At 43.5% G+C, this 25,807-nt stretch overlaps 1 protein-coding gene across 5 annotated transcripts in view; it reads right to left on the bottom strand.

Annotated features, from left to right (window-relative positions):
• Window positions 1–1,872: 1,872 nt before the first annotated feature.
• Window positions 1,873–25,807, bottom strand: part of EXD1 (exonuclease 3'-5' domain containing 1) — a 46,558-nt gene continuing 22,623 nt past the window's right edge. For all 5 annotated transcript variants that reach the window (XM_055363406.2, XM_019010496.3, XM_019010497.3 and 2 more), the window contains 5 exons: window positions 12,783–12,887; window positions 12,625–12,705; window positions 9,523–9,666; window positions 8,018–8,209; window positions 1,873–2,672 (listed from right to left, as the gene is read on the bottom strand). In XM_055363406.2, the coding sequence (XP_055219381.1) occupies window positions 2,010–2,672; window positions 8,018–8,209; window positions 9,523–9,666; window positions 12,625–12,705; window positions 12,783–12,887 (1,185 nt within the window). In that variant the 3' untranslated portion in view covers window positions 1,873–2,009. The remainder of the gene's footprint in view (window positions 2,673–8,017; window positions 8,210–9,522; window positions 9,667–12,624; window positions 12,706–12,782; window positions 12,888–25,807) is intronic.

The following is a 25,807-nucleotide window of genomic DNA, read 5'->3' on the forward strand; positions in this document are numbered from 1 at the left end:
CTGCAACCTCTGCCTCCCAGGTTCAAGCGATTCTCCTGCCTTAGCCTCCCAAGTAGCTGGAATTACAGGCAAGTGCCACCACGCCCAGCTAATTTTTGTATTTTTAGTAGAGACAGGGTTTCACCGTATTGGCCAGGCTGGTCTCAAACTCCTGACCTTGTGATCCACCTGCCTCGGCCTCCCAAAGTGCTGGGATTACACGCGTGAGCCACTGCGCCCAGCCTGAGGGGTACTACCTTGTACTTTTTTCTTTTTTTTTTTTTACATTGTACTTTATAGCATGTATGTAAATATGTTATGAGTAGTAACTGAATGGTCTTGTGGATCACCTGAGGTCAGGAGTTCAAGACCAGCAACTGAATTGTTCCATAAGAAGCTAAATGAAGTTCAAGAATTTTACAGGAATCCATGCCTTTTGCAGAATAAACCTAGATTGACCACATACCGGGCTCAATCTGAAGATGCATTCACCAAAGATGAACCAGTAACTACTTTGGCCCCAAGTGACTTTCTAAACTAAGTATAAGGTGAGACAAGGCAACTGCAGGGCTGAGCCAACTGCCCTCAGGCCTGCCTTAATCTTAACCTCAGACTAGATCTGGGCTCTGGAGTTTGGAAAGGCAAAAAAATTCTTTCAGTGGCAGTCAGAATCAACTAGTGCAGACAACGATGCTCCTGATCTTAGATTGTTCCTAAGAGCAAAAAGAATAACAGAGTCAAATCACAGATCTATAAACTGGACTCTGGACCTAGAAATCCACACATTTCTTTCCACCCTGACCCAATTAAGAAAAATGAGAGATTGTTTTTTTAAGTAGAGTATGACAAAACAGGTTTATTGGTTATTTTACACAAAAGAATGTTAGCAATTTGCAAGCATTCAATACTTTAAAAGGCTCAATACAAGCTGCCTTCCTTTCACCCTAAGAAAGTATACTAACTCCAGGCAAATAGAATGGAGTCAGACTTCAAGTTTATATAACAGATAGACTAAAAAGAAACCCAGGGTCCCTGCTTTGTTAGGAAAATGGACAAAACCAGCTAAAAATAAAGGAAATAAAAACAAATTAAAATAAAGATATTGGCTGGGCACGGTGGCTCACACCTGTAATCCCAGCACTTTGGAAGGCCAAGGCGGGTGGACCACAAGGTCAGTCAGGAGTTCGAGACCAGCCTGGCCAACATGGTGAAACCCCATCTCTACTAAAAATACAAAAATTAGCCGGGCGTGGTGGCATGCGCCTGTAATCCCAGCTACTCAGGAGGCTGAGGCAGGAGAATTGCTTGAACCCAGGAGGTGGAGGTTGCAGTGAGCAGAGATCACGCCACTGCACTCCAGCCTGGGTGACAGAGTGAGACTCCATCAAAAAACAAATAAAACAAAAATTAAATTATTGATTCCTATAACATTATTTGCCTAAGAGACAGACAAAACATTCAACATTCAAACATAAAGTTAATATTATATTTTAAAAAGGAAAAAAGTGGTTACTCTGGGCACACTGCCTATGGTGTAGCCCTGCTCCACAAGGAGCGGTAAAAAAAAATAAAATAAAACAAATAAATAAAAAGGAAAAAAGTACTGGTAAAGTTATCAGGTACCAATTTTTAAAATGAATTGTTAATAGTTTTACTAGGTCTCTTCAAAGGAATCCAAAAGTCAAGAAGCAAAACAAAATTTGAAAATGATGGAGTCTTCCTAATACTAAGACCAAGATTCTTCCTTTCTTCAAATCCTCTAAACCCAAATTATGAGAAATAATGCACTCTGGTCACTGAGAACATTTCTACACAGTGACGTAATCAGAAATTATACTTCTTCCATTATTTAACTTATTCATTCTCATTCTCCGCATACCAGGAACACAGGAGTAAGCAAGAGGATATAATTTTCCCCTGTGACTGAAGCATTACTACATTTACAACATGAGAAAACTGGGCACTGTGGAAAGCCCTGATGGCAAAGGAAATAAGCCATCTGCATGGCCTTAAGAACAAACTGCCCATCTCTAGGGCAGATTTAGAAAAGGACTTATCCAGGAATCGATCTTCTCCAAGGCTGGACAGGGAGGGAGTGTGGAAACCACAGCCTTTCTGATAGGATAAAAAGTGTCACTTGGAGACACTCTGGTTTCCTGAGGAAAGGAAGACATTGAAATAGCCTGTTTTGTGCATTTTAAATCTTCCTTGTTTTCCACCATCAATAACTGTTCTGTCTCCTCTTTCAAAGATAAACTTGCCTGAAACTCATGTTTGGGCGTCATAAAGTGTTCTTTCTGAGTTATTCTCTGGTCCTCTGACCCCTTTGACTCTGTGCAAATGAGTTTGTTACTGGAATCCTCACTGGTTTCCCCTTCCTCTGTGGGAGGTAGATGTTGAGGATTTGTAGCTTGTTTATTCAGAGATTCTTCTTTCAGTAAATTCACATCCCCGTGAAAGTCTTGAGATGTAAAACTTGGAGCTTTATCTATCCTAAAATTTTTACCAAATAAGAAGCCTTTGACTTTCTCCTCTTTCCCTGCTGTCTCTGTCACTAATTTCTTTGGCTGTAGCACTGTCCTTATCAGGAGTCCCTGTGCATTCACCCTATATTCTCTTGCAGCTTTCTCCCTGCGCTGCTTCTGGAAGTCCTTGAGTTGAAGCAGTTCCTCTGGCAGCTCCATACATGTAGGCTAAGAAGAGAAAGCGAACACAAGTTTATTATAACTAAACTTCTGAATATGGTACTTAAAATCACTTTTTTTTTTTTTTTTTTTGAGACGGAGTCTCGCTCTGTCGCCCAGGCTGAAGTGCAGTGGCACGCTCTCGGCTCACTGCAAGCTCTGCCTCCTGGGTTCAGGCCATTCTCCTGCCTCAGCCTCCCAAGTAGCTGGGACTACAGGCACCTGCCACCACGCCCGGCTAATTTTTTTTCTATTGTTAGTAGAGACAGAGTTTCACTGCGTTAGGCAAGATGGTCTCGATCTCCTGACCTCGTGATCCACCTGCCTCGGCCTCCCAAAGTGCTGGGATTACAGTCGTGAGCCATCGTGCCCGGCCTGAAATCACTTCTGTTGTACCAAATGGTAATTGGTAAATGAGAGTCTATTCAAATGTGTTCATATAGCACCCTCTGGTGTCTTCAATTATAGTAGTATCATTTTTCTAGTAATTTCAATATTTTGAAAAGGCAGTGAATCCATAGGGCTGTGTGTCTGTGTGTGTATGCACGTATGTATAAAGATTATACAGGAAAAGTTAGTCTCCCTTCCAGCCTGGCCTCAGCTGCCTTAGCAGGTACATCTTCTTAGAGCAGTTTCTTGTGTTATCTCCCAAAGATAGTCTACTCATGTATGATCATATACATATTTTTTTCATTGGATTACATTTTTATTTTCCTCCAAATTTTTATTTTGTTATCTCTTTCAGGTTTTGGGAAGTTTTTTGTTTTGTTTTGTTTTTTTTTTTTAGACAGGGTCTTGCTCTGTTGCCTTGGCTGGAGTGCAATGGTGTGATCATGGCTCACTGTAACCTATAACACCTGGCCTTTAGTGATCCTCCTGCCTCAGCCTCCTGAGTACCTGGAAGCACAGGTGCATGCCACCACGCCTTGCTAATTTTTGTGGGGTTTTTTTTGAGACAGGGCCTTGCTCTGTCACCCAGGCTGAAGTACAGTGGTGTGATCATGGCTTACTGCAATCTCTACCTCCTGGGCTCAAGCAATCCTCCCACGTCAGCCTCCCCTACTCAGAGTAGCTGCAACTTCAGGTGTGTGCCACCACGCCTGGCTAATATTTAATTTTTTTGTAGAGACAGGGTTTCACTATGCTGGCCAGGCTGGTCTTGAACCCCTGGGCTCAAGTGATCCTCCCACCTCAGCCTCCCAAAGTGCTGGGATTATAGGCATGAGCCACCACACCCGGCATCCGATTATATTTTTTAGCTGCTTGTATGGATATCAAAAATCTAGTCATTTTTACATTTGTACACAGGCACTTTATAAATTGTCTTTTTGTTTGTGGTAGTCTTTTTCAGTTGTTTCTCTTCAGTTTTTAGTTGTATAACTGGCAAGTCATAATTCTGATTCCTTTTTTCAATTTCCATAGCTCATATTTTATTTTCTAATTTCACTGGCTAATAGCTTCAAAAATGCTAAAATAGTGGTGATAGTCACAATTTTTGTACTGTTCCTGATATTAGTGTTCTCAAACAAATATGCAGTCTTCTCTCTTGAGATACTTTCCATATCCATGGGTTCTGCATCCATGGATTCAACCAACTGTAGATTGCAATAGTCAGGAAAAAGTGGCTCACGCCTGTAATCCCAGCACTTTGGGAGGCTGAGGTGGGTGGATCACTTGAGGTCAGGATTTCCAGACCAGTCTGACCAACATGGCCAAACCCCATCTCTACTAAAAATATAAAAATTAGCTGAGCACGGTAGCACATGCTTTCAATCCCAGCTACTCAGGAGGCTGAGGGAGGAGAATCACTTGAACTCAGGAGGCGGAGGTTGCAATGAGCCAAGATTGCACCACTGCACTCCAGCCTGGGTGACGAGCAAGACTCTGTCTCAAAAAAAAAAAAAAAAAATCAGAAAAAAAAGAATGGTTGCATTTGAAATGATGATGCACAAACTTTTTTTTCCATGTCATTATTCCCTAAACAATGCAATATAACAACTATTTACATAGCATTTACGTTGTATTAGCTATTATAAGTAATCTAAGAATGATTTGAAGTATAGGAGAGGATATGATAGTGAAAAATGAAAAAATGCTGCTGCACATTTCCGTATAACCTATACATATCCTCCCCTATACTTTAAATCATCCTTACATTTCATATAAGGGACATACATTTCATCCATATATTTCTTTTTTTTTTCTTTTAGGAGATGGAGTTTTGCTCTTGTTGCCCAGGCTGGAGTACAATGGTGCACTCTCGGCTCACTGCAACCTCCACCTCCTGGGTTCAAGCGATTCTTTTTTTTTTTTGAGATGGAGTTTCGAGCCCAGGCTGGAGTGCAATGGCGTGATCTCAGCTCACCGCAACCTCTGCCTCCCAGGTTCAAGCGATTCTCCTGCCTCAGCCTCCCGAGTAGCTGGGATTACAGGCATGCGCCACCATGCCTGGCTAATTTTGTATTTTTAGTAGAGATGGGGTTTCTCTATGTTGGTCAGGCTGGCATCAAACTCCTAACCTCAGGTTATCCGCTTGCCTCGGCCTCCCAAAGTGCTGGGATTACAGGCGTGAGCCACCACACCCGGTCTGTTCAAGCAATTCTCCTGCCTCAGCCTCCCAAGTAGCTGGGATTACAGGCATGCACCATCACGCCCAGCTAATTTTTGTATTATTAGTAGAGACAGGGTTTCACCATGTTGGCCAGGCTGGTCTTGAACTCCTGACCTCAGGTGAACCACCCGCCTTGGCCTCCCAAAGTGCTGGGATTACAGGCGTGAGCCACCACACCCGGCTCATCCATACGTTTCATATAATCATCCATATATTTCACATAAGGGACTTGAGCATTATGGGTTTTGGTATCCATGGGGGGATGTTGGAACCAATCCCCCACAGATACTGAGAGATAACTGTATATGTTTTATTATGTTAGAAAAGTTACCATCTATTCCAACTTTGACCAATAATGCATGTAGAATATTATAATTTATTCAGCATTTATAAGATAATCATAAGACTTTCTTGGCTCTACTGAAATGTATGATTTTGTCACACTGAACCATGCTTGCAACTAGAATCCAATGACACATTAAAAATAATAACATATATAGGGTTCATATAAAAAATGCTAGTATTAGGCCGGGCGCAGTGGCTCACGCCTTGTAATCCTAGCACTCTGGGAGGCCGAGGCGGGTGGATCACCTGAGGTCAGGAGTTTGAAACCAGCCTGACCAACATGGAGTAACCCCGTCTCTACTAAAAATACAAAATTATCCAGGCGTGATGGCGCATGCCTGTAATCCCAGCTAATCAGGAGGCTGAGGCAGGAGAATCACTTGAACCCAGGAGGTGGAGGTTGTAGTGAGCCGGTATCACACCACTTCACTCCAGCCTGGGCAACAAGAGCGAAACCCCATCTCAAAAAAAAAAAAAAAAGCTAGTATTTTAAGATTTTATATCAATATTCATAAGTAAAATTGATTTATAACAGCAACTGGCAAACTTTTCCTGTAAAGAACAAAACAGCAAATATTTTAGGCTTTGTGAGCCATAGTCTCATATACTACTTCTACTACTTTTTTTTTTAACAAACCTTTAAAAATGTAAAAATCGTTCTTAGCTCATGAGCTGGAGAAAACAGTCTGCAGGTCAGATTTGGCCAGCGGGCTATAGTTTGCCAAATCCTGATCTATAGTCTCCCTCCCCTGTTTTTCCTCCCTCTCCCTCCTCTTCCCCCTCCCCTTGTCCCCTCCACTCTCCTCCCTTCCCCTCCCCTTCCCTCTCATTTCTTTTCTTTTCTTTTCTTTTCTTTTCTTTTCTTTTTCAGACAGAGTCTCTGCTGGTCACCCAGGCTGGAGTGCAGTGGCAGAATCTCGGCTCACTGCAACCCCTACCTCCTGGGTTCAAACAATTCTCCTGCCTCAGGCTCCCAAGTAGCTGGGACTACAGGTGCCTGCCACCATGCCCAGCTAATTTCTGTATTTTTTTGTAGAGACGGGGTTTCACCATGTTTGCCAGGCAGATCTCAAGCTCTTGACCTCAGGTGATCACCAGCCTCGGCCTCCCAAAGTGCTGGGATTACAGGTATGAGCCACCGTACCTGGCCCTGGCCCTTTTTTTTTGAGACAGTCATTGTTAATATTCATAGTATGCTTGAAAAATAATTGAAATTCTCAGTTTAATAGTTTAAGCTTTTCCTTTTTTTTCTTTTCTTTCTTTCTTTTTTTTTTTTTTTTTTTTTTTTGAGACAGAGTCTTGCTCTGTCACCCAGGCTGGAGTACAGTGGTGTCATCTCAGCTCACTGCAACCTCCACCTCCCGGGTTCAAGCTGTTCTCCTGCCTCAGCATCCTGAGTAGATGGGATTACATGCATGTGCCACCACGCCTGGCTCATTTTTTGTATTTTTAGTAGAGATGGGGTTTCATCATGTTGGCCAGGCTGGTCTCAAACTCCTGACCTCAGGTCTATAGTTTTTTATATCTCTCTGCTGCATAAGAATAAATATGGAGGCCAAGCATGGTGGCTTATGCCTGTAATCCCAGCACTTTGAGAGGCCAAGGCAGGCTCATCACCTAAGGTCAGGAATTCAAGACCAGCCTGGCCAACATGGTAAAATCCCATCTCTACTAAAAATACAAAAATTAACAGGGCATGGTGGCAGGTGCCTGTAATCCCAGCTACTCAGGAGGCTGAGGCAGGAGAATTCCTTGAACCCAGGAGGCGGAGGCTACAGTGAGCTGAGATCATACCACTGCACTCCAGCCTGAGTGACAGAGCGAGACTCCATCTCAAAAAATAAAAATAGGCTGGGCGTGGTGGTTCATGCCTGTAATCCCAGCACTTTGGGAGGCCAAGGTGGGCGGATCACAAGGTCAGGAGTTTGAGACCAGCCTGGCCAACATGGTGAAACCCCATTTCTACTAAAAATACAAAAAATTAGCCAGGCGTGGTGGCACATGCCTGTAATCCCAGTTACTCAGGAGGCTGAGGCAGGAGAATCGCTGGAACCCAGGAGGCGGAGTTTTCAGTGAGCTGAGATCATGTCATTGCACTCCAGCCTGGGCGACAGAGTGAGACTCTGTCTCAAAAAAAAAATAAAATAAAATAAAATAAAATAAAAATATGGAAATATTAAACTTACCCATTCTTAGACAGAAGTATTTCTTGGATACCTAACTTAACATTATGAAAAAGTGAGGGGACGGATCATGCCCAAGCTGTTGCCCCTTCAAGAGTATTTATCCCCAAGTTGACCCCATGAAAACTGTTGCAGCTATGAAGAAAGGGTATCACTGTGTCTGCCTTCCTTGAGAAGGCAGAAAGGAGGTCCTGAAGACAGAGAGCTGCACCTACCTCAGTGCCTCCAAGCCAGTCTGCAGACCCTTCGCGATACGTGTTTAGGTAACCATCCACCAGGGTGGTTAGGTCAGACATCATCTCATCTAGGAGTGCCAAGCGAAGGGGTAACAGGTAGGTAGCTTCCAGGGCCAAAATTTTCAGTAAAGAGGGTGAAACAGGTCGGATGAACCATACTTCTGGATTTTCCTGTAGACAATAAAACAATTTCCTCTGAACAGTAAGCAAGACTTTAAAGAAAATAACTGTTTTAGGCCGGGCACAGTGGCTCACGCCTGTAATCCCAGCACTTTGGGAGGCTGAGGCAGGCGGATCACAAGGTCAGGACATCGAGACCATCCTGGCCAACAAGGTGAAACCCCATCTCTACTAAAAATACAAAAATTAGCTGGGCATGGTGGCATGCGCCTGTAGTCCCAGCTACTCAGGAAGCTGAGGCAGGAGAATCGCTTGAACCCGGGAGGCGGAGCTTGCAGGGTTGCAGTAAGCTGAGATTGCGCCACTGCACTCCAGCCTGGTGACAGAGGGAGACTCCGTCTCAAAAAAAGAAAAAAAAAAAGAAAAGAAAAGAACTGTTTAAAGTGTTGCTTAATTTAAGACACTATCATTTTCTTCTATTATTACCTTCTACTTTCATACTATTGATAGCCTTTGAGCATACACACGCTTGCACACATACTCCTACATTAACAGTGTGTGTGTAACAGAGAAAGAGAGGGGTAGAGGTTGGTCAATCAAGACTTCTCAAAGCTAGAGGCAGCAAACTCGATTATGTGAACAGAATTGCAGCCAATACAATTATGACCTAAGTTTGCATGCAAGGATGTCAGAAGGTAAAGAAAATTTACTTTACTTTGGGAGAAATAACTAGGGTGATTTTGGTTCCATTGCCTTGATCAAAATTCTCACAAAAATTTCCCCCTTGTCCCAGCTAGAAAATTTATTTAAGAGTGCTTATTTGTTTATTTATTTATTTATTTATTTACTTTTTGAGACGGAGTCTCACTCTGTTGCCCAGGCTGGAGTGCAGTGGCACGATCTCAGCTCACCGCAATGTCTGCCGCCCCTGTCCCCAACTCCAAGTTCAAGCGATTCTCCTGCCTCAGCCTCCCGAGTAGCTGAGATTACAGACACCTGCCACCATGCCCAGCTAATTTTTGTATTTTTAGTAGAGGAGATTTCACCATGTTAGTCAGGCTGGTCTTGAACTCCTGACCTCAGGTGATCTGCCTGCCTCAGCCTCCCAAAGTGTTGGGATTATAGGCGTGAGCCACCGAGCCTGGTCTAAGACTGCTTTTTAATTAATAGCCAACAAATCTGGATCCTGGCTTTTATCCACTTGAGACCAGATATAAACCATTCCCATTTGGTACAGTTAAGATTTTGGCAATGTTCATATGATAACATGGCAGCTGTCATTTTTCTACATAACAGGCTGATAATACTGCTCAGAAAACACTTGAAAAAAAATAATGTCATACAGGACATCCTTTAACACTCACCTGAATTAGTTTTTGTCTCTTTTCTAGAAAGGAGAGATATTTAGGGGCTACTTGAAGGTGTTTGATTAAACTCTCCTGCAAAGTAGTGATGCAGTTTGGAAGATAGCCACCCGTTTCCATGGAAAACTGAAGTACATCTGCTACCTGTGGTATTTTAAAAAGACAAACAGACCAGTTGAATATATGCAGAGAGCTATCTCATGCCAGAAATATATTTAGAGAAATGTCTAAATAACATTTTCCCCAAGGACCCACACGATAGACCATGTCATCGGGAAATTTAAAGTTGTTCAGCCAACTTATTCTGAAAAATGAGAAAAAAAAAACGGAATAAAAGCTCAATTTTTTTTTTTTTTTTTTTTTGAGGTGGAGTCTCGCTCTGTCGCTCAGGCTGGAGTGCAGTGGCATGATCTCAGCTCACTGCAATCTCCACTTCCCAGGTTCAAGTAATTCTCCTGCCTCAGCCTCCCGAGTAGCTGGGACTACAGGTGCAGGCTACCACGCCTGGCTAATTTTCAACTTTTTTTTTCTTAAGAGACAGGGTCTTGCTATGTCGTCCAGGCTGGAGTGCAGTGGCTATTCACAGGCAGGATTCCACTACTGATGAGCACGGAGGTTCTGACCTGTTCCATGTCTGACCTGGACTCGTTCACCCTCACTTAGGCAACCTGGTGGTTCTCCCAGCTCCTGGGAGGCCACCACATTGATGCCAATCTCAGTACAGGCACCCAATCAGCACAGCGCCCTACAGTCCAAAACTCCTTAGCTCAAGCAATCCTCCCATTACAGCCTCACAGTAACCATGACTACAGGCACAACCCATCACACCCAGCAACCCAACTTTGCGTTTCCTTAACTACTTTCTTTTTTCTTTTCTTTTCCTGAGACAGTCTTCCTCTGTCGCCCAGAGCTGGAGTGCAATGGTGTGATCTTGGCTCATTGCAACCTCCACCTCCCGGATTCAAGCAATTATCCTGCCTCAGCCTCCCGAGTAGCTGTGATTACAGGTGTGTGCCACCATGCCTGGCTAATTTTCATATTTTTAGTGCAGACAGGGTTTCACCATGTTGGCCAGGATAGTCTTGATCTCTTGACCTTGTGATCCACCCGCCTTGGGCTCCCAAAGTGTTGGGATTACAGGCGTGAACCACTGCGCCAGGCTTTTTTTTTTTTTTTTTTTTTTTTGAGATAGGGTCTTGCTCTATCTCCCAGGTTGGAGTACAACGCCACAATCATGGCTCACTGCAGCCTCAATCTTCCAAGTTCAAGGGATCTTCCCGCCTCAGCCTCGAGTAGCTAGGACTACAGGCACATCCCACTATGCCTGGCTAGTATTCTTAAGATTTTTTTTTGAGACGGAGTCTCGCTCTGTCACCCAGGCTGGAGTGCAGTGGCGCGATCTCGGCTCACTGCAAGCTCCGCCTCCCGGGTTCACGCCATTCTCCTGCCTCAGCCTCCCGAGTAGCTGGGACTACAGGCGCCTGCCACCACCATGCCCGGCTAATTTTTTGTATTTTTAGTAGAGACAGGGTTTCACCGTGTTAGCCAGGATGGTCTCAATCTCCTGACCTCGTGATCCGCCCGCCTTGGCCTCCCAAAGTGTTGGGATTACAGGTGTGAGCCACCGTGTCGGGCCTGAAAAGTGATTTTTTTAACAGCAAGGCAGACGGAGATTTTACTACAGTCAGAGGAGAAGGTGATGTGATGATGGAAGCTAGGATTACAGTGATGCACTTTGAAAATGGAGGAAGGGGCTACAAGCCAAGGAATACAAGTGGCCTCTAGAAGCTGAAAAAGGCAAGGAAACTCTCTCTTCAGAAGAGCCTCTAGAAGAAATCAGCCCTGCAAGACACCTTGACTTTAGCCTAGTGAAAATGATTCAAGACTTCTGACCCTGAAACAATAAAATAATAAATTTGCATTGTTTTAGGCCACTAAATTTGTGGTGATTTGTTACAGCAGCAATAAGAAACTAATACACTGTTATAGAAAAAGAAATTGGTGAAAATTCTGCTTCTTGGACTATGTAACTCTAAAAAGAAAAACATGAACAGATATGCCAAGGTCTTCATTAGACAATACGTGTAAGAGCTAATCAAGAAGCCTAATGGCCTCAAGGAAACAAACAGCAATTATGTTAGATTTTGGAGTAAGCATAAAAGCAATCTCTACAAATGGCAGCAAATACATTATAAGTAGATACATAAACAGAAAAAGTGAACCAAATATAGTAACATAAAATTGAACTTTTAGAGATTGCTGCTCAAAAATAATTGGCCAACTTATTAGTTCAGTTTCTCTCCAAAGGCTCTAAGCTTGTGTAATCAAGATTTCCCTTTACTATCATAAACCTAAAAGACTAGAAGAACCTGAAGAAAACATAATGAAACTAGTGGTTTTACTGCTCTCACAGCCAAACCAGAAACCCAGATCAACTCTAAGAGCTAGTAGAGGTTCATGCCTTTACTTGGGTGGCTGAGGCAGGAGGATGGCTTGAGAGTAAGGGCTTGAGACTAGCCTGGGCAACACAGTAAGACTCCACTTCTAAATAATAATAACAACAACAATAATGCTAGTAGAATCTAGGGATTTCTTATTTCTCTAAGGTCCCCTAGAGGACAGACAAATTATATCACTTCAGGCTATTTGGGCCCACATAGATTTGGGGGGCATATGCAGGACGACCTGTACCCCTAAACTAGATGTCAGTTTGCCTTAATTGTTACATGTGTGGTAGAGGCAGATATGTGATTGTTCATCTCATGCTATGTCTCCCATGTCAGGCTTCTGAATGATCCCTGAATTGCTCAAGTTTCTGAATGCTATGGAGTCTGAATCTTGCTTCTTTGACAAATTCTGGAGCAAAATGAGGAAAACATCTTTATAAATAATTTTAAGCAACTTTACTGCAGTGCTTTTATAGAACACCAAATGTTCTCACATATTGTACAAACATTTTACATGAAAAGTGAGCAGAAATGGAGCACCAAAAAAAAAAAAAAAAAATTTAAAAAGACTTTTACTCATCAGATAACCAGATGAGCCCTTTTATCTACAGGAGCTGTATATAATGGTTTGAATCCAGTGCTTCCCTTCATGTACCTGTGTGTCAAAGACATTATTCAGCAAAATTCCATACTGATGAGAGAGGCAATCAGAAAGCCAACGACAATCATGGATAACCTAAGGAATCAGAAGGAAACAGTCATTAGAACCTGGCTGCTAATCTTAATAGCACAGGAATCAGTTTATATACTTACCTTCAAAATTCTCTTGTCTTCTAGTATCATCTGAAGTCCATTGTGGAAAGCTCGACTTCCCAGAAGGAAAATGTCAAATAAGTAAACTCGGCAATTTGTGGCCACCTACAATAGACCATCCAGACACACACACCATAGGATAAGAAAGAACTGAGGAAGGGAAATTTGAGGATGAAGAGTAAAAGACATGTGATAAAATATCTAACATCTTCACTTTATTTATTTATTTATTTAGAGACAAAGTTTCACTCTGTTGCCCAGGCTGGAGTGCAGTGGCACAATCACGGCTCACTGCAACCTCTGCCTCCTGAGTTCAAGCAATTCTCCTGCTTCGGCCTCCTGATAGCTGTGATTACAGGCATGTGGCACCACACCCAGCTAATTTTTTTTTTTTTTTTTTTTTGAGACAGAGTCTTGCTCTGTCACCTGGGCTGGAGTGCAGTGGCACGATCTTGGCTCACTGCAGCCTCTGCCTCCTGGGTTCAAGCAATTCTCCTGTCTCAGCCTCCCAAGTAGCTGGGATTACAGGTGCACGCCACCATGCCCAGCTAAGTTTTGTTATTTTTAGTAGAGAAGGGGTTTCACCATGTTGGCCAGGATGGTCTCAATCTCTTGACCTCATGATCCACCCGCCTTGGCCTCCCAAAGTGCTGGGATTACATGTGTGAGTGTCCATGTCCAGTGAGAAGGGGTTTCACCATATTGGCCAGGCTGGTCTCGAACTCCTGACCTCAGGTGATCTACACACCTCGGCCTCCCAAAGTGCTGGGATTACAGGCATGAGCCACTGCACCTGGCCAATTTTTTTTATTTTTTGTAGAGATGGGGTTTCACCATGTTGGCCAGGCTGGTCTCAAACTCCTGACCTCAAATGATCCACCCATATCAGCCTCCCAAAACTTTATTTTTTTTTTGAGACAGGGCCTTGCTCTGTCACCCGGGCTGGACAACGTGGCTTGATCTCGGCTCACTGCAAATTCAACCACCCAGGCTCTTGTGATTCTCCCACCTCAGCCTCCCAAGTACCTGGATTACAGGCACCCACCACCACACCCAGCTAATTTTTGTATTTTTTGTAGAGACTGGGCTTTGCCATGTTGCCCAGGCTGGTTTCAAACTCCTAGGCTAAAGCAATCTGCCTGCCTTGGCCTTCCAAAATGCTGGGATTACAGGCGTGAGCCACCAGGCCCCACCACATCTTCACTTTTAAATGATAGGTACTTGATTCTTAGAGAAAACAGGTATAATTTGTTCTTAAGTAAAAAAAGTAAGACACAATCACTGTGATTTCCTTTTTTCTTTTTTTTTTTTTTTTTGAGACGGAGTCTTGCTCTGTCGCCCAGGCTGGAGGGCAGTGGCACGATCTCGGCTCACTGCAACCTCTGCTTCCCGGGTTCTCGCCATTCTCCTGCCTCAGCCTCCTGAGTAGCCGGGACTATAGGCACCTGCCACCATGCCCTGCTAATTTTTTTTCTTTTTGTATTTTTAGTAGACATGAGGTTTCACTATGTTAGCCAGGATGGTCTCGATCTCCTGACCTCCACCCGTCTCGGCCTCCCAAAGTGCTGGGATTACAGGCATGAGCCACCACACCCGGCCAATGATAGGTGCTTGATTCTTGGAGAAAACAGGTAAAATTTGTTCTTAAGTAAAAAACGTAAGACACAATCATTGTGATTTTCAAAAAGAAAGAAAAGGACAAGCTGGTGAAAGAGACTTTCCCTTTTTTTTTTTTTTTTTTTTTTTTGAGACAGTTTCACTCCTGTTGCCCAGACTGGATCTTGGCTCACTGCAACCTCTGCCTCCCAGGTTCAAGTGATTCTCCTGCCTCCTGAGTAGCTGGGATTACAGGGACCCGCCACCACATCTGGCTAATTTTTTGTATATTTTAATAGAGACGGGGTTTCACTATGTTGGCCAGGCTGGTCTTGAACTCCTGACCTCAGGTGATCCACCCATGTTGGCCTCCCAAAGTGCTGGAGCCTGTAATCCCAGCTACTTGGGGGGCCGAGGCAGGAGAATCGCTTGAACCCTGGAGGCAGAGGTTGCAATGAGCCAAGATCGCGCCATCGCACTCCAACCTGGAGGACAAGAGTGAGACTTTGTCTCAAAAAAAATAAAAATAAATAAATAAATAAATTTCACCAGTCTCATCTATGGCATTCTAATTGTGAACTACATATTTGGTCTTCCTTCTGATTTCCTGAAATATAGCTCCTAAAACCCTTGGAATCTTGAAAGTGAGTGATAAGAGTGTTTTTTGTGTATTAATGGGATGACTGGTGCCTGGGGGCTCCTAGATGCTCCCAGGGTTTCAGGACAGGCACTAGTCACAGGAAAGACAAACGCATGATTAGAGGGCTGGGACTTTCATCCCCACTATCCAACCTCCAGGGAGGAGAAAGGGGCTGAAGGTTAAGTTGATCACGAATGGCCAATGACTTAATCATTTATGCCTACATAATGAAGCCTCCATTAAAAACCCCAAAGGGAGGCTGGGCAAGGTGGCTCACGCCTGTAATCGTAAGCACTTTGGGAGGCCAAGGTAGGAGGATCTCTTGAACCCAGGAGTTCAAGACCACCTGGAAAACTTATGGACACCCCATCTGTACAAAAAAAATAAAAATCAGCTGAGCATGGTGGTGCACCTGTGGTCCCAGCTACTCGGGAGGCTGAGGTGGGAGGATCACTTGAGCCTAGGAGCTCCAGGTTGCAGTGAGCCGTGTTTGCACCACTGCACTCTAGCCTAGGTGACAGAAATAGACTCTCTTTTTATTTTTTAATTAAAAAAAAAATTTTTTTTTTGAGACAGAGTTTCGTTCTTGTTGCCCAGGCTGGAGTGCAATGGTACAATCTCGGCTCACCGAAACCTCTGCCTCCCTGGTTCAAGTGGTTCTCCTGCCTCAGCCTCCCAAGTAGCTGGGATTACAGGTGCCTGCCACCACGCCCGGGTAGTTTGTTGCATTTTTAGTAGGGACTAGGTTTGGTGATCCACTCACCTAGGCCTCCCAAAGTACTGGGATTACAGGCGTGAGCCACCACACCTGGCCTTTTTTCTTTTTTGGAGATTGAGTCTTAATCTGTTGCCCAGGCTGGAGTGCAATGGCATGATCTCGGCTCACTGCAACCTCTGCCTCCTGGGAGCAATTCTCCTGCCTCAGCCTCTCAAGTAGCTGGGATTACAGGTGCGCGCCAACACACCCAGCTAATTTTGTATTTTTAGTAGAGACGGGATTTTACCATGTTGACCAGGCTGGTCATGAACTCCTGACCTCAGGTGATCCGCCTGCCTTGGCCTCCTTGGGATTACAGGCATGAGCCACCACACCTGGCCAAAAATTTTTTTTAATATGGAGATGGGGGTCTCCCTATGTTGCCAAGGCTGATCTTGAATTCTTCAACACAAGTGATCCACCCGTCTCAGCCTCCCAAAGTGCTGGGATTACAGGCATGCACCACCATGTTGGGCCCCTTTTTTTTCTTGTATTAATTTTTAAGAGTCTTTCAAAAAAAAAAAACACAAAAGGCCTAAATTCACAGCGCCTCTGGATAGCTGAGCAGGTTCCTGGAGGGGGTGGGTGGTGCACCCCTTGCCCCATACCTTGCCCTATATATCTCTTCCATCTAAGAGTTTATCTGTATCCTTTGTTTCATATACATATATATAATGTTTTATATATATTATATATTATATATATTGTGTTAGGTGTTACATATATATTATATATATCATATATATGATATGTACATTATATATCATATATATGTACATTATATATCATATATATGTACATTATATATCATATATGTACATTATATATCATATATGATATGTACATTATATATCGTGTATATGATATGTACATTATATATCATATATGATATGTACATTATATATCATATATGATATGTACATTATATATCATATATGATATGTACATTATATATCATATATGATATGTACATTATATATCATATATGATATGTACATTATATATCGTGTATATGATATGTACATTATATATCATATATGATATGTACATTATATATCATATATGATATGTACATTATATATCATATATGATATGTACATTATATATCATATATGATATGTACATTATATATCGTGTATATGATATGTACATTATATATCGTGTATATGATATGTACATTATATATCGTGTATATGATATGTACATTATATATCGTGTATATGATATGTACATTATATATCGTGTATATGATATGTACATTATATATCGTGTATATGATATGTACATTATATATCGTGTATATGATATGTACATTATATATCGTGTATATGATATGTACATTATATATCGTGTATATGATATGTACATTATATATCGTGTATATGATATGTACATTATATATCGTGTATATGATATGTACATTATATATCGTGTATATGATATGTACATTATATATCGTGTATATGATATGTACATTATATATCGTGTATATGATATGTACATTATATATCGTGTATATGATATGTACATTATATATCGTGTATATGATATGTACATTATATATCGTGTATATGATATGTACATTATATATACATTTTTTTTTTGAGACAGAGTCTGGCTCTGTCACCCAGGCTGGAGTACAGTGGCACCATATCAGCTCACTGCAACCTCTGCCTTCTGGCTTCAAGTGATTCTCCTGCCTCAGCCTCCCAAGTAGCTGGGACTACAGGCGTGCGACACTACACTTGGCTAATTTTTTTGTATTTTTTTTAGAGATAGGGTTTGTTTCACCATGTTGCCCAGGTTAGTCTCCAACTCCGGAGCTCAAGTGATCTGCCTGTCTCGGCCTCCCAAAGCGCTGGAAGTACATGTGTGAGCCACCACACCTGGACTTGTAATATTCTTTAAAATAATAAATGAGTAGGCCGAGTGCAGTGGCTCATGCCTGTAATCTTAGCACCTTGGGAGGCTGAGGTGGGTGGATCACCTGAGGTCAGCTGTTTGAGACCAGCCTGACCAATATGACAAAACCCTATCTCTACTAAAAATACAAAAATTAGTTGGGCGTGGTGGTGTGCACCTGTAGTCGCAGCTAGTCGGGAGGCTGAGACAGGAGAACTGCTTGAGCCTGGAAGGCAGAGGTTGCAGTGAGCTGAGATACTCGCCACTGCACTCCAGCCTGAGCAAGAAAGAGCAAGACTCTGTCTCAAAATAATGATAATAATAAATGAGTAAATGTAAGTAAAATGTTTCTCTGAGTTCTGTGAGCTGCTCTAGCAAATTAACTGAACCAGAAAAGGGAGGTCATGGGGACCCCAACTTATAGTTGGTTGGTCAGAAGCACAGGTCACAAGCTGTGCTTGTGAATGGCACCTGAAGTTGAGGGCAGTCTTGTGGGACTGAGCCCTCAATCTGTGGGGTCTGACACTATTTTCAGGTAAACAGTCTCAGAATTGAATTGGAGGACACTAAGCTGGTGTATACTGGAGAGTAGCAGCAGAATTGTTTTGCTTCATGTGTGAGGAAACAACCCCCACACATCTGGGGTGACAGAATGTTCTATTTTTTTTTTGAGACGGAGTCTTGCTCTGTCGCCAGGCTGAAGTGCAGTGGTGTGATCTCGGCTTGCTGCGACCTCCATCTCCCAGGTTCCACCAATTCTCCTGCCTTAGCCTCCCAAGTAGTTGGGGTTACAGGTACGTGCCACCACACCCGGCTAATTTTTGTATTTTTAGTAGAGACAGGGTTTCACCATGTTGGCCAGGCTGGTCTCAAGCTCCTAACCTCAGGTGATCTGCCCGCGTCAGACTCCCAAAGGGCTGGGATTACAGGCGTGAGCCACTGTGCCTGGCCAGAATGTTCTGTGTTGAGTAGAAAGTATAGGAAAAAAGAGCACTTTTAGTTTTTTTCCCTATAAGTCTAATACTCCAGGGAACACCATTTTAAGGTGAATGAACAGTATCTCATTATTAACAACTGGAAATGCTATTTCTCTGAGTTTCTTAATATGCATGATTGTTAGGTGTTACATAAAATTATTCATAAGAGAAGATCCCTACCCTCTAGCAATTTAAAACAGGCAACAAATACACTGGCACAAATGGTAAGATGTCAAATATTCAATGCTGCTTACAGATCAATTTTATATAATTTAAGAATTCTAGATTTTTTTTTTTTTTTTTGAGACAGAGTCTTGCTCTGTCACCCAGGCTGGAGTGCAGTGGTGCGATCTCAGCTCACTGCAACCTCCATCTCCTAGGTTCAAGCAATTCTCCTGTCTCAGCCTCCCGAGTAGCTGGGACTACAGGTGCCCACCACCATGCCTGGTTATTTTTCATATTTTTAGTAGAGACGGGGTTTCACCGTATTGGCCAGGCTGGTCTCAAATCCCTGACCTCGTGATCCGCCTGCCTCGGCCTTCCAAAGTGCTTGGATTACAGGCCTGAGTCACCGTGCCCAGCTAAGATTGCTTCTAATCACAAAAATCACAAAAGCAGCATAGCTGGATGATCTACTAAGAGAGTGAAGACAAAAAACATCCAAATGCCAGGCATGGTGTGGCTCATGTCTATATCTCAGGATATTGGGAGGCTGAGGTGGGAGGATCGCTTAAGGCCAGGAGTTCAAGACTAGCTCGGGCAACAAAGCAAGACCCCTGTCTGTACAGAAAACAAAAGAATTTTAAATTTAAAACAAAACATCCAAATGGGTCTAGAAAGCTAGGCATATGACAGTCTGATGCCACTTCTGTCATTTCAGGAGCTGAACTATGTTATAGCTACAATTGCCAGACCTACCTAGCACCCATTCTCAGAACTTTCATTATATATATATATATTTTTTTTTAATTTAATTTTATTTTTTGAGATGGAGTCTCACTCTGTCGCCCAGGCTGGATTGCAGTGGCGTGATCTTGGCTCACTGCAGCCTCTGCCTCCCGGGTTCAAGTAATTCTCGTGCCTCAGCCTCCTGAGTAGCTGGGATTAATAGGCACTTGCCACCAGGTCCAGCTAATTTTTTGTATTTTTAGTAGAAACAGGGTTTTGCCATGTTGCCCAGGCTGGCCTTGAACTCTTGAGCTCAGGTGATCTACCCGCCTCAGCCTCCCAAAGTGCTAGGATTACAGGTGTGAGCCACCGCACCCAGCATATATATATATTTGAGATGGTCTTGCTCTGTCACACAGGCTGAAATGCAGTGGCGCAGCCATAGCTTATTGCAGGCTAAAACTAACTCCTGGGGGCTCAAGAGATCCTCCCTCCTCAGCCTCCTGAGTACCTGGGATTATATTATATGCTCAGCTAATGTTTTTGTTTTTTGTAGAGACAGAGTTTCACTAAGTTGCTCAGGCTGGTCTCCAGCTCCTGGCTTCAAGCAATTCTCCCACTTCAGCCTCCCAAAGTATTGGAATTACAGACATTAGCCACCACACCACAAAAATTAGCCAGGCCCGGTGGTGTGTGCCTGTAGCCCCAGCTACTCAGGAGGCTGAGGTGCAAGAATCGCTGGAACTCAGGAGGCAGAGTTTGCAGTTAGCTGAGATTGTGCCACTGCACTCCAGCCTAGGTGACAGAGCAAGACTCTGTCTCAAAAAAAAAAAAAAAAAAAGCGAACCCCTGATGTTTTCCCCTGCTACTTTAATTATAAAAATTGAATAGACGCAGTATAAAAGTTTGGAAAATAATTATCTGCTGTACTATAAACTGTGGTGAAGATACCTGACCAGAGATAAAGATTAAATATTTAAATAATTTAAAGTTAAGAAATGCTGTGGGAAATACTGACAGAAAGAAAGCAGATTAGGCAAAACAAAACAATAAAAATAAAGGTTTAAGAATTAAAGGTGCCAGATACTAAGAAAAGTGAGGAGATGGAAACAGGGGGATGGGCTGAAGGTTTATATGAGGAGACGTAACCCCGCAAGTAATCCTCCCCCATTCCTCTCCCACTGAGGACAGATCATGTATTCTCTGGATAAATCTAACCAGAGAGGCTCTGGGGTTGACAATGTTTAGACAGAAGAGGGTGGAAGTTCAGTAGTGGCCTGAAAAATGAAAATCTGCACACTGAATTGTGGGCTTCTAGCCCTCTTCCCTTTGTTGAGACTCAGAAAATAATACCCCAAAGCAAAGAAAGACCTCTGAAATAGCCTCAGAAGTAAAAGTTTTTCTCTGACCTTCAGCCCTGCTGTCTCTTGGTCCCATTATTTCCTGAAGCTAGCCATAGAAACTAGAATCATTCTCCCCGAAGGTGATCACGGAAACCAGAACCCAGTTTCCCCAAAGCCAGCCATAAAACCTAAAAATAGGCCAGGTGTGGTGGCTCACACCTGTAATCCTAGCACTTTGAGAGACCGAGGTGGGTGGATCACTTGAGTTCAGGAGTTCGACACCAGCCTGCCCAACATGGTGAAACTCCGTCTCTACCAAAAATATAAACATTAGCCGGGCGTGGCGGCACACTCCTGTAATCCAAGCTACTTGGGAGCCTGAGACAGGAGAATCGCTTGAAACCAGGAGGTGGAGGCTGCAGTGAGCCAAGATCATGCCATTGCACTCCAGCCTGGGCAAAAGAGCAAGACTTCACCTCAGAAAAAAAAAAAAAACCCTAAAAATATTACTCTAGGCCAGGTGCGGTGGCTCACACCTGTAATCCCAGCACTTTGGGAGGCCAAGGAAGGAGGATCACTTGAGCTCAGGAGTTCGAGACCAGCCTGGGCAACACAGTGAAACCCCATCTCTACTAAAATACAAAAAAAATTAGCCAGGCATGGTGGCATGCACTTGTAGTCCCAGCTACTTGGGAGGCTGAGGCAGGAGAATTGCTTGAACCTGGGAGGCGGAGGTTGCAGTGAGCCGAGATCATGCTACTCATGCTACTGCACCCCAGCCTGGGCAACACAGCAAGACTCTGTCTCCAAAAAAAAAAAAAAAAAAAAAAAAAAATCAGCCAGGCACGGCGGCCCACGCCTGTAATCCCAGCACTTTGGGAGGTCAGGGCAGTTGGATCACCTGAGGTTGGGAGTTCAAGACAAGCCTGGCCAACATGGTGAAACCCTGTCTCTACTAACAATGCAAAAATTAGCCGGGCATGGTGGTGGGCACCTATAATCCCAGCTACTGGGGAGGCTGAGGCAGGAGAATCGCTGGAACCCAGGAGATGGAGGCTGCAGTGAGCCAAGATGGTGCCACTGCACTCCAGCCTTGGCGACAGAGCAAGATTCCATCTCAAAAACAAAAAACAAACAAAAATTAGCCAGGTGTGGTAGTATGCACCTATAGTCCCAAGTAGTCCAGCTACTTGGGAGGCTGGGGCAGGAGGATCTCTTGAGCCCGGGAGTTCAAGGCTGAAGTGAGCCATGATGGAGCCACTATACTCCAGCCTGGGCAACAGAGACTCCATCTCAAAAAATGTATGTACTTGTATATATACATACACATATATATATACACATATACACATACACACACATATATATAAAACTTTCCCTCTGCCTCTGTATGTAAAAAAGGGCCATAAAAATGATCTGACCCACCTTATTTGACAGTAGGTCATAGATCCCCATTCTAGAGAGGGTCCTGCTACATACCAGGAAAGAAGAAATACATGCTATGAGAGCCAAGACGAATCTAGACAGACAGGCCTTGCTGGGTTTCCCAGTCAGTCTGTTAATATTAGATCATATCATTTTGTTCAATCATATTTCTCCATAGCTGTCCATACTTTGTTGAACCTAAACATAAAAATGGACAATTACCCCTGTATCTTTGAGTCTTCGTTCTGAAGGTTCTCATGTACGCGTTAAATTTGTTGTGTCTTTTCTCCTGTTAATCTGCCTTTTTGTGAGTTAATTTTTCAGCAAACCTACAGAGGGCAAAGGGAAAATTTTCCCTTGGCCCCTACATCTTGCAGCTTCCAGGCTTGAGAAAATAGCCTGCATTGGAACAGGAGGGTAGAGGGCTCCAGGAGAGATGACTTCAAGACAAAAATGCAACATAGGTTAGCAGAATAGTGTTTTTGTTTGTTTGTTTTTTGAGACAGGGTCTCACTCTCACACGCATGAGAAACCATGCTTGGCCCTAGCCCACGAAATTTAAGCATGTGAAAAAACTGTATGGCATCCTTAAAGATATGGAACAGCTTAGTCATAGGTATAAAGAAAACAAAGTTGGTTGGGTGCAGTGGCTCATGCCTGTAATCCCAGCAATTTGGAAGGCTGAGCTGGGTAGATTGCTTGAGTCTGGGAGTTTGAGACCAGCCTGGGCAACATGGTGAAACCCTGTCTCCACAAAAAATACAAAAAGTTAGCTATCACGGTGGGATGTGCCTGTAGTCCCATTTGGGCAACAGAGTGAGACCCCGTCTCAAAAAAGTAAGGAAGGAGTGAAGGAGGGAAGAGAGGAAGGGAGGGAGGGAGGGAGGAATAAAATGAGGCAATTACTAACTCTATGTAAAACAAAAAGTTGTTCAAGAAGAGAAACGATTCTCCTTGACTCAGCAGAGAGTTATCATTACAGTCTTAATAACATATAGACTAAATTTGGTCTTTTTTTTTTTTTTTTTGAGATGGAGTCTCATTTGTGGCCCAAGCTGGAGTGCAGGGGCATGATCTTGGCTCACTGCAACCTCCACTTCTCAAGTTCAAGCAATTCTCCTGCCTCAGCCTCCCATAAATTCTGAATTCTGTCTTAGTAAAAAATTGTGACATAACTAAGTTGGAAAGACCTAGGGAAGAGTGGGTGCAATAAAGGAGCAAAATCTTTATTTATCACAATAAAATTGAATAGATTATTTGTAAAACTGATAAATCAAGAGAAAGCAATAAGCATGTTATTAGAAACAGGAAAATCTGGGCCAGGGGTGGTGGCTCACGCCTGTAATCCCAGCACTTTGGGAGGCCAAGGCAGGCAGATCACTTGAGGTTAGAAGTTCAAGACCAGCCTGGCCAACATGGTAAAATCCTGTCTCTACTAAAAATACAATAATTAGCCAGGCGTAGAGGTGAGTGCCTGTAATTCCAGCTACTTGGGAGGCTGAGGCAGGAGAATACCTTGAACCTGAGAGGCAGAGATGCAGTACAGTGAGCCAAGAGATTGCACCACTGCACTCCAGCCTGGGCAACAGAGAGATCCTGTCTCGAAAAAAAAAAAAAAAAAAAGAAACAGGAAAATAGCAGAAACTACATTTCAATGTGTTAAAAGTAGTTGACTCCCCTAATGTTTGTCAAAGTATTTTGTAAACTGTAAAGTACTGCACAAATATAACAATCCTGTTATTCAATTCTTTTTTTTTTTTTTTTGAGAAGGAGTCTCGCTTTGTTGCCCAGGTTGGAGTGCAGTGGCACAATCTCGGCTCACTGAAACCTCCTCCTCCCAGGTCCAAGTGATCCGCCTGCCTCAGCACCATTAGTAGCTAGGATTACAGGCATGCGCCACCATGCCTGGCTAATTTTTGTATTTTTAGTAGAGGCGGGGTTTCACCACGTTGGCCAGGCTAGTCTCAAACTCCTGACCTTGTGATCTGCCCACCTTAGCCTCCCAAAGTGCTGGGATTACAGGCATGAGCCACTGTGCCTGGCCTATTCAACTCTTTTTTTTTTTTTTTTTTTTTTAAAGTAGTGCCTCTGGGCCAGGTGTGGTGGCTCACACCCAGCACTTTGGGAGGCCGAGGCGGGCGGATCACGAGGTAAGGAGTTCGAGACCAGCCTGGCCAATGTGGTGAAACCCCATCTCTACTAAAAATACAAAAATTAGCCGAGCGTGGTGGCGGGAGCCTGTAGTCCCAGCTACTCGGGAGGCTGAGGCAGGAGAATCGCTTGAACCTAGGAGGCAGAGGTTGCAGTGAGCTGAGATTGTGCCATTGCACTCTAGCCTGGGCGACAGAGCGAAACTCCGTCTCAAAAAAAAGTAGTGCCTCTGGCAGGGTGTGGTGGCTCATGCCTGTAATCCCAGCACCATGGGAGGCCAAGGCGGGTGGATCACCTGAGGTCGGGAGTTCGAGACCAGCCTGACCAAAATGGAGAAACCCTGTCTCTACTAAAAATACATTAGCTGGGCGTGGTGGCACATGCCTGTAATCTCAGCTACTCGGGAGAGGCTGAGGCAGGAGAATTGCTTGAACCCGGGAGGCGGAGGTTGTGGTGAGCCGAGATAGTGACACTACACTCCAGCCTCCAGGCGACAAGAGCAAAATTCCATCTCAAAAAAAAATAAAAATAAAAAATAAACGTAGTACCTCTGAAGTGGAGTGGAGGTTTTTTTTTTTTTTCTCTTAAATTTGATTTTTTTCTTTTGCTTTTAATACAAGTGCACGTGATGCTTTTAGTTAAAAAATTAAACACACAAGCCCAAGGATCTGGTTGGGGAAAACCTGTCCATTAATTTGCTTCCAGTTGCAGAAAGGACAGCTGTAGTCCAGACACAGTGGCTCACACCTGTAATCCCAGCACTTTGGGAGGTTGAGGTGGGCAGATCACCTGAGGCCAGGAATTCGAGACAAGCCTGGCCAACATGGTGAAACCCCATCTCGACTAAAAAGACAAAAATTAGCCAGGCATGTTGGCTCATGCCTGTAATCCCAGCTACTCAGGAGGCTGAGGCATAAGAATTGCTTGAACCTGGGAGGCGGAGGTTGTAGTGAGCCAAGATTGTGTCACTGCACTCCAGCCCATGCAACAGAGCGAGACCCTGCCTCAAAAAAAAAAAAAAAAAAGAAAGAAAACAAAAAGAAAGGACAGCTGTAGCCAACTGCATGTTCCTCTGATACCCAGAAAACCAAAGGGGACAATTTAGGAAATAACCTAGAACTGCCCAGACCTGTGTTACCAGGAAGTCTACTCTCTTTTGTTTTGGTAGATGGAAGTTTAGGGTTGTTTTAAGTAATTTGTATTTGTGCTGCTAATTCAAACCTAGTCATCTAAAAGCTAAGCTTGGCTAGCTGCAGTGGCTCATGCCTGTAACCCCAGCACTTTGCGGTTAGGCTGACTCAGAAGGATTGCTTGAGACCAGGAGTTTGAGACCAGCCTGGACAATA

This window comes from Gorilla gorilla, chromosome 16 (genome assembly GCF_029281585.2).
Source record: "Gorilla gorilla gorilla isolate KB3781 chromosome 16, NHGRI_mGorGor1-v2.1_pri, whole genome shotgun sequence".
Taxonomy (NCBI): domain Eukaryota; kingdom Metazoa; phylum Chordata; class Mammalia; order Primates; family Hominidae; genus Gorilla; species Gorilla gorilla.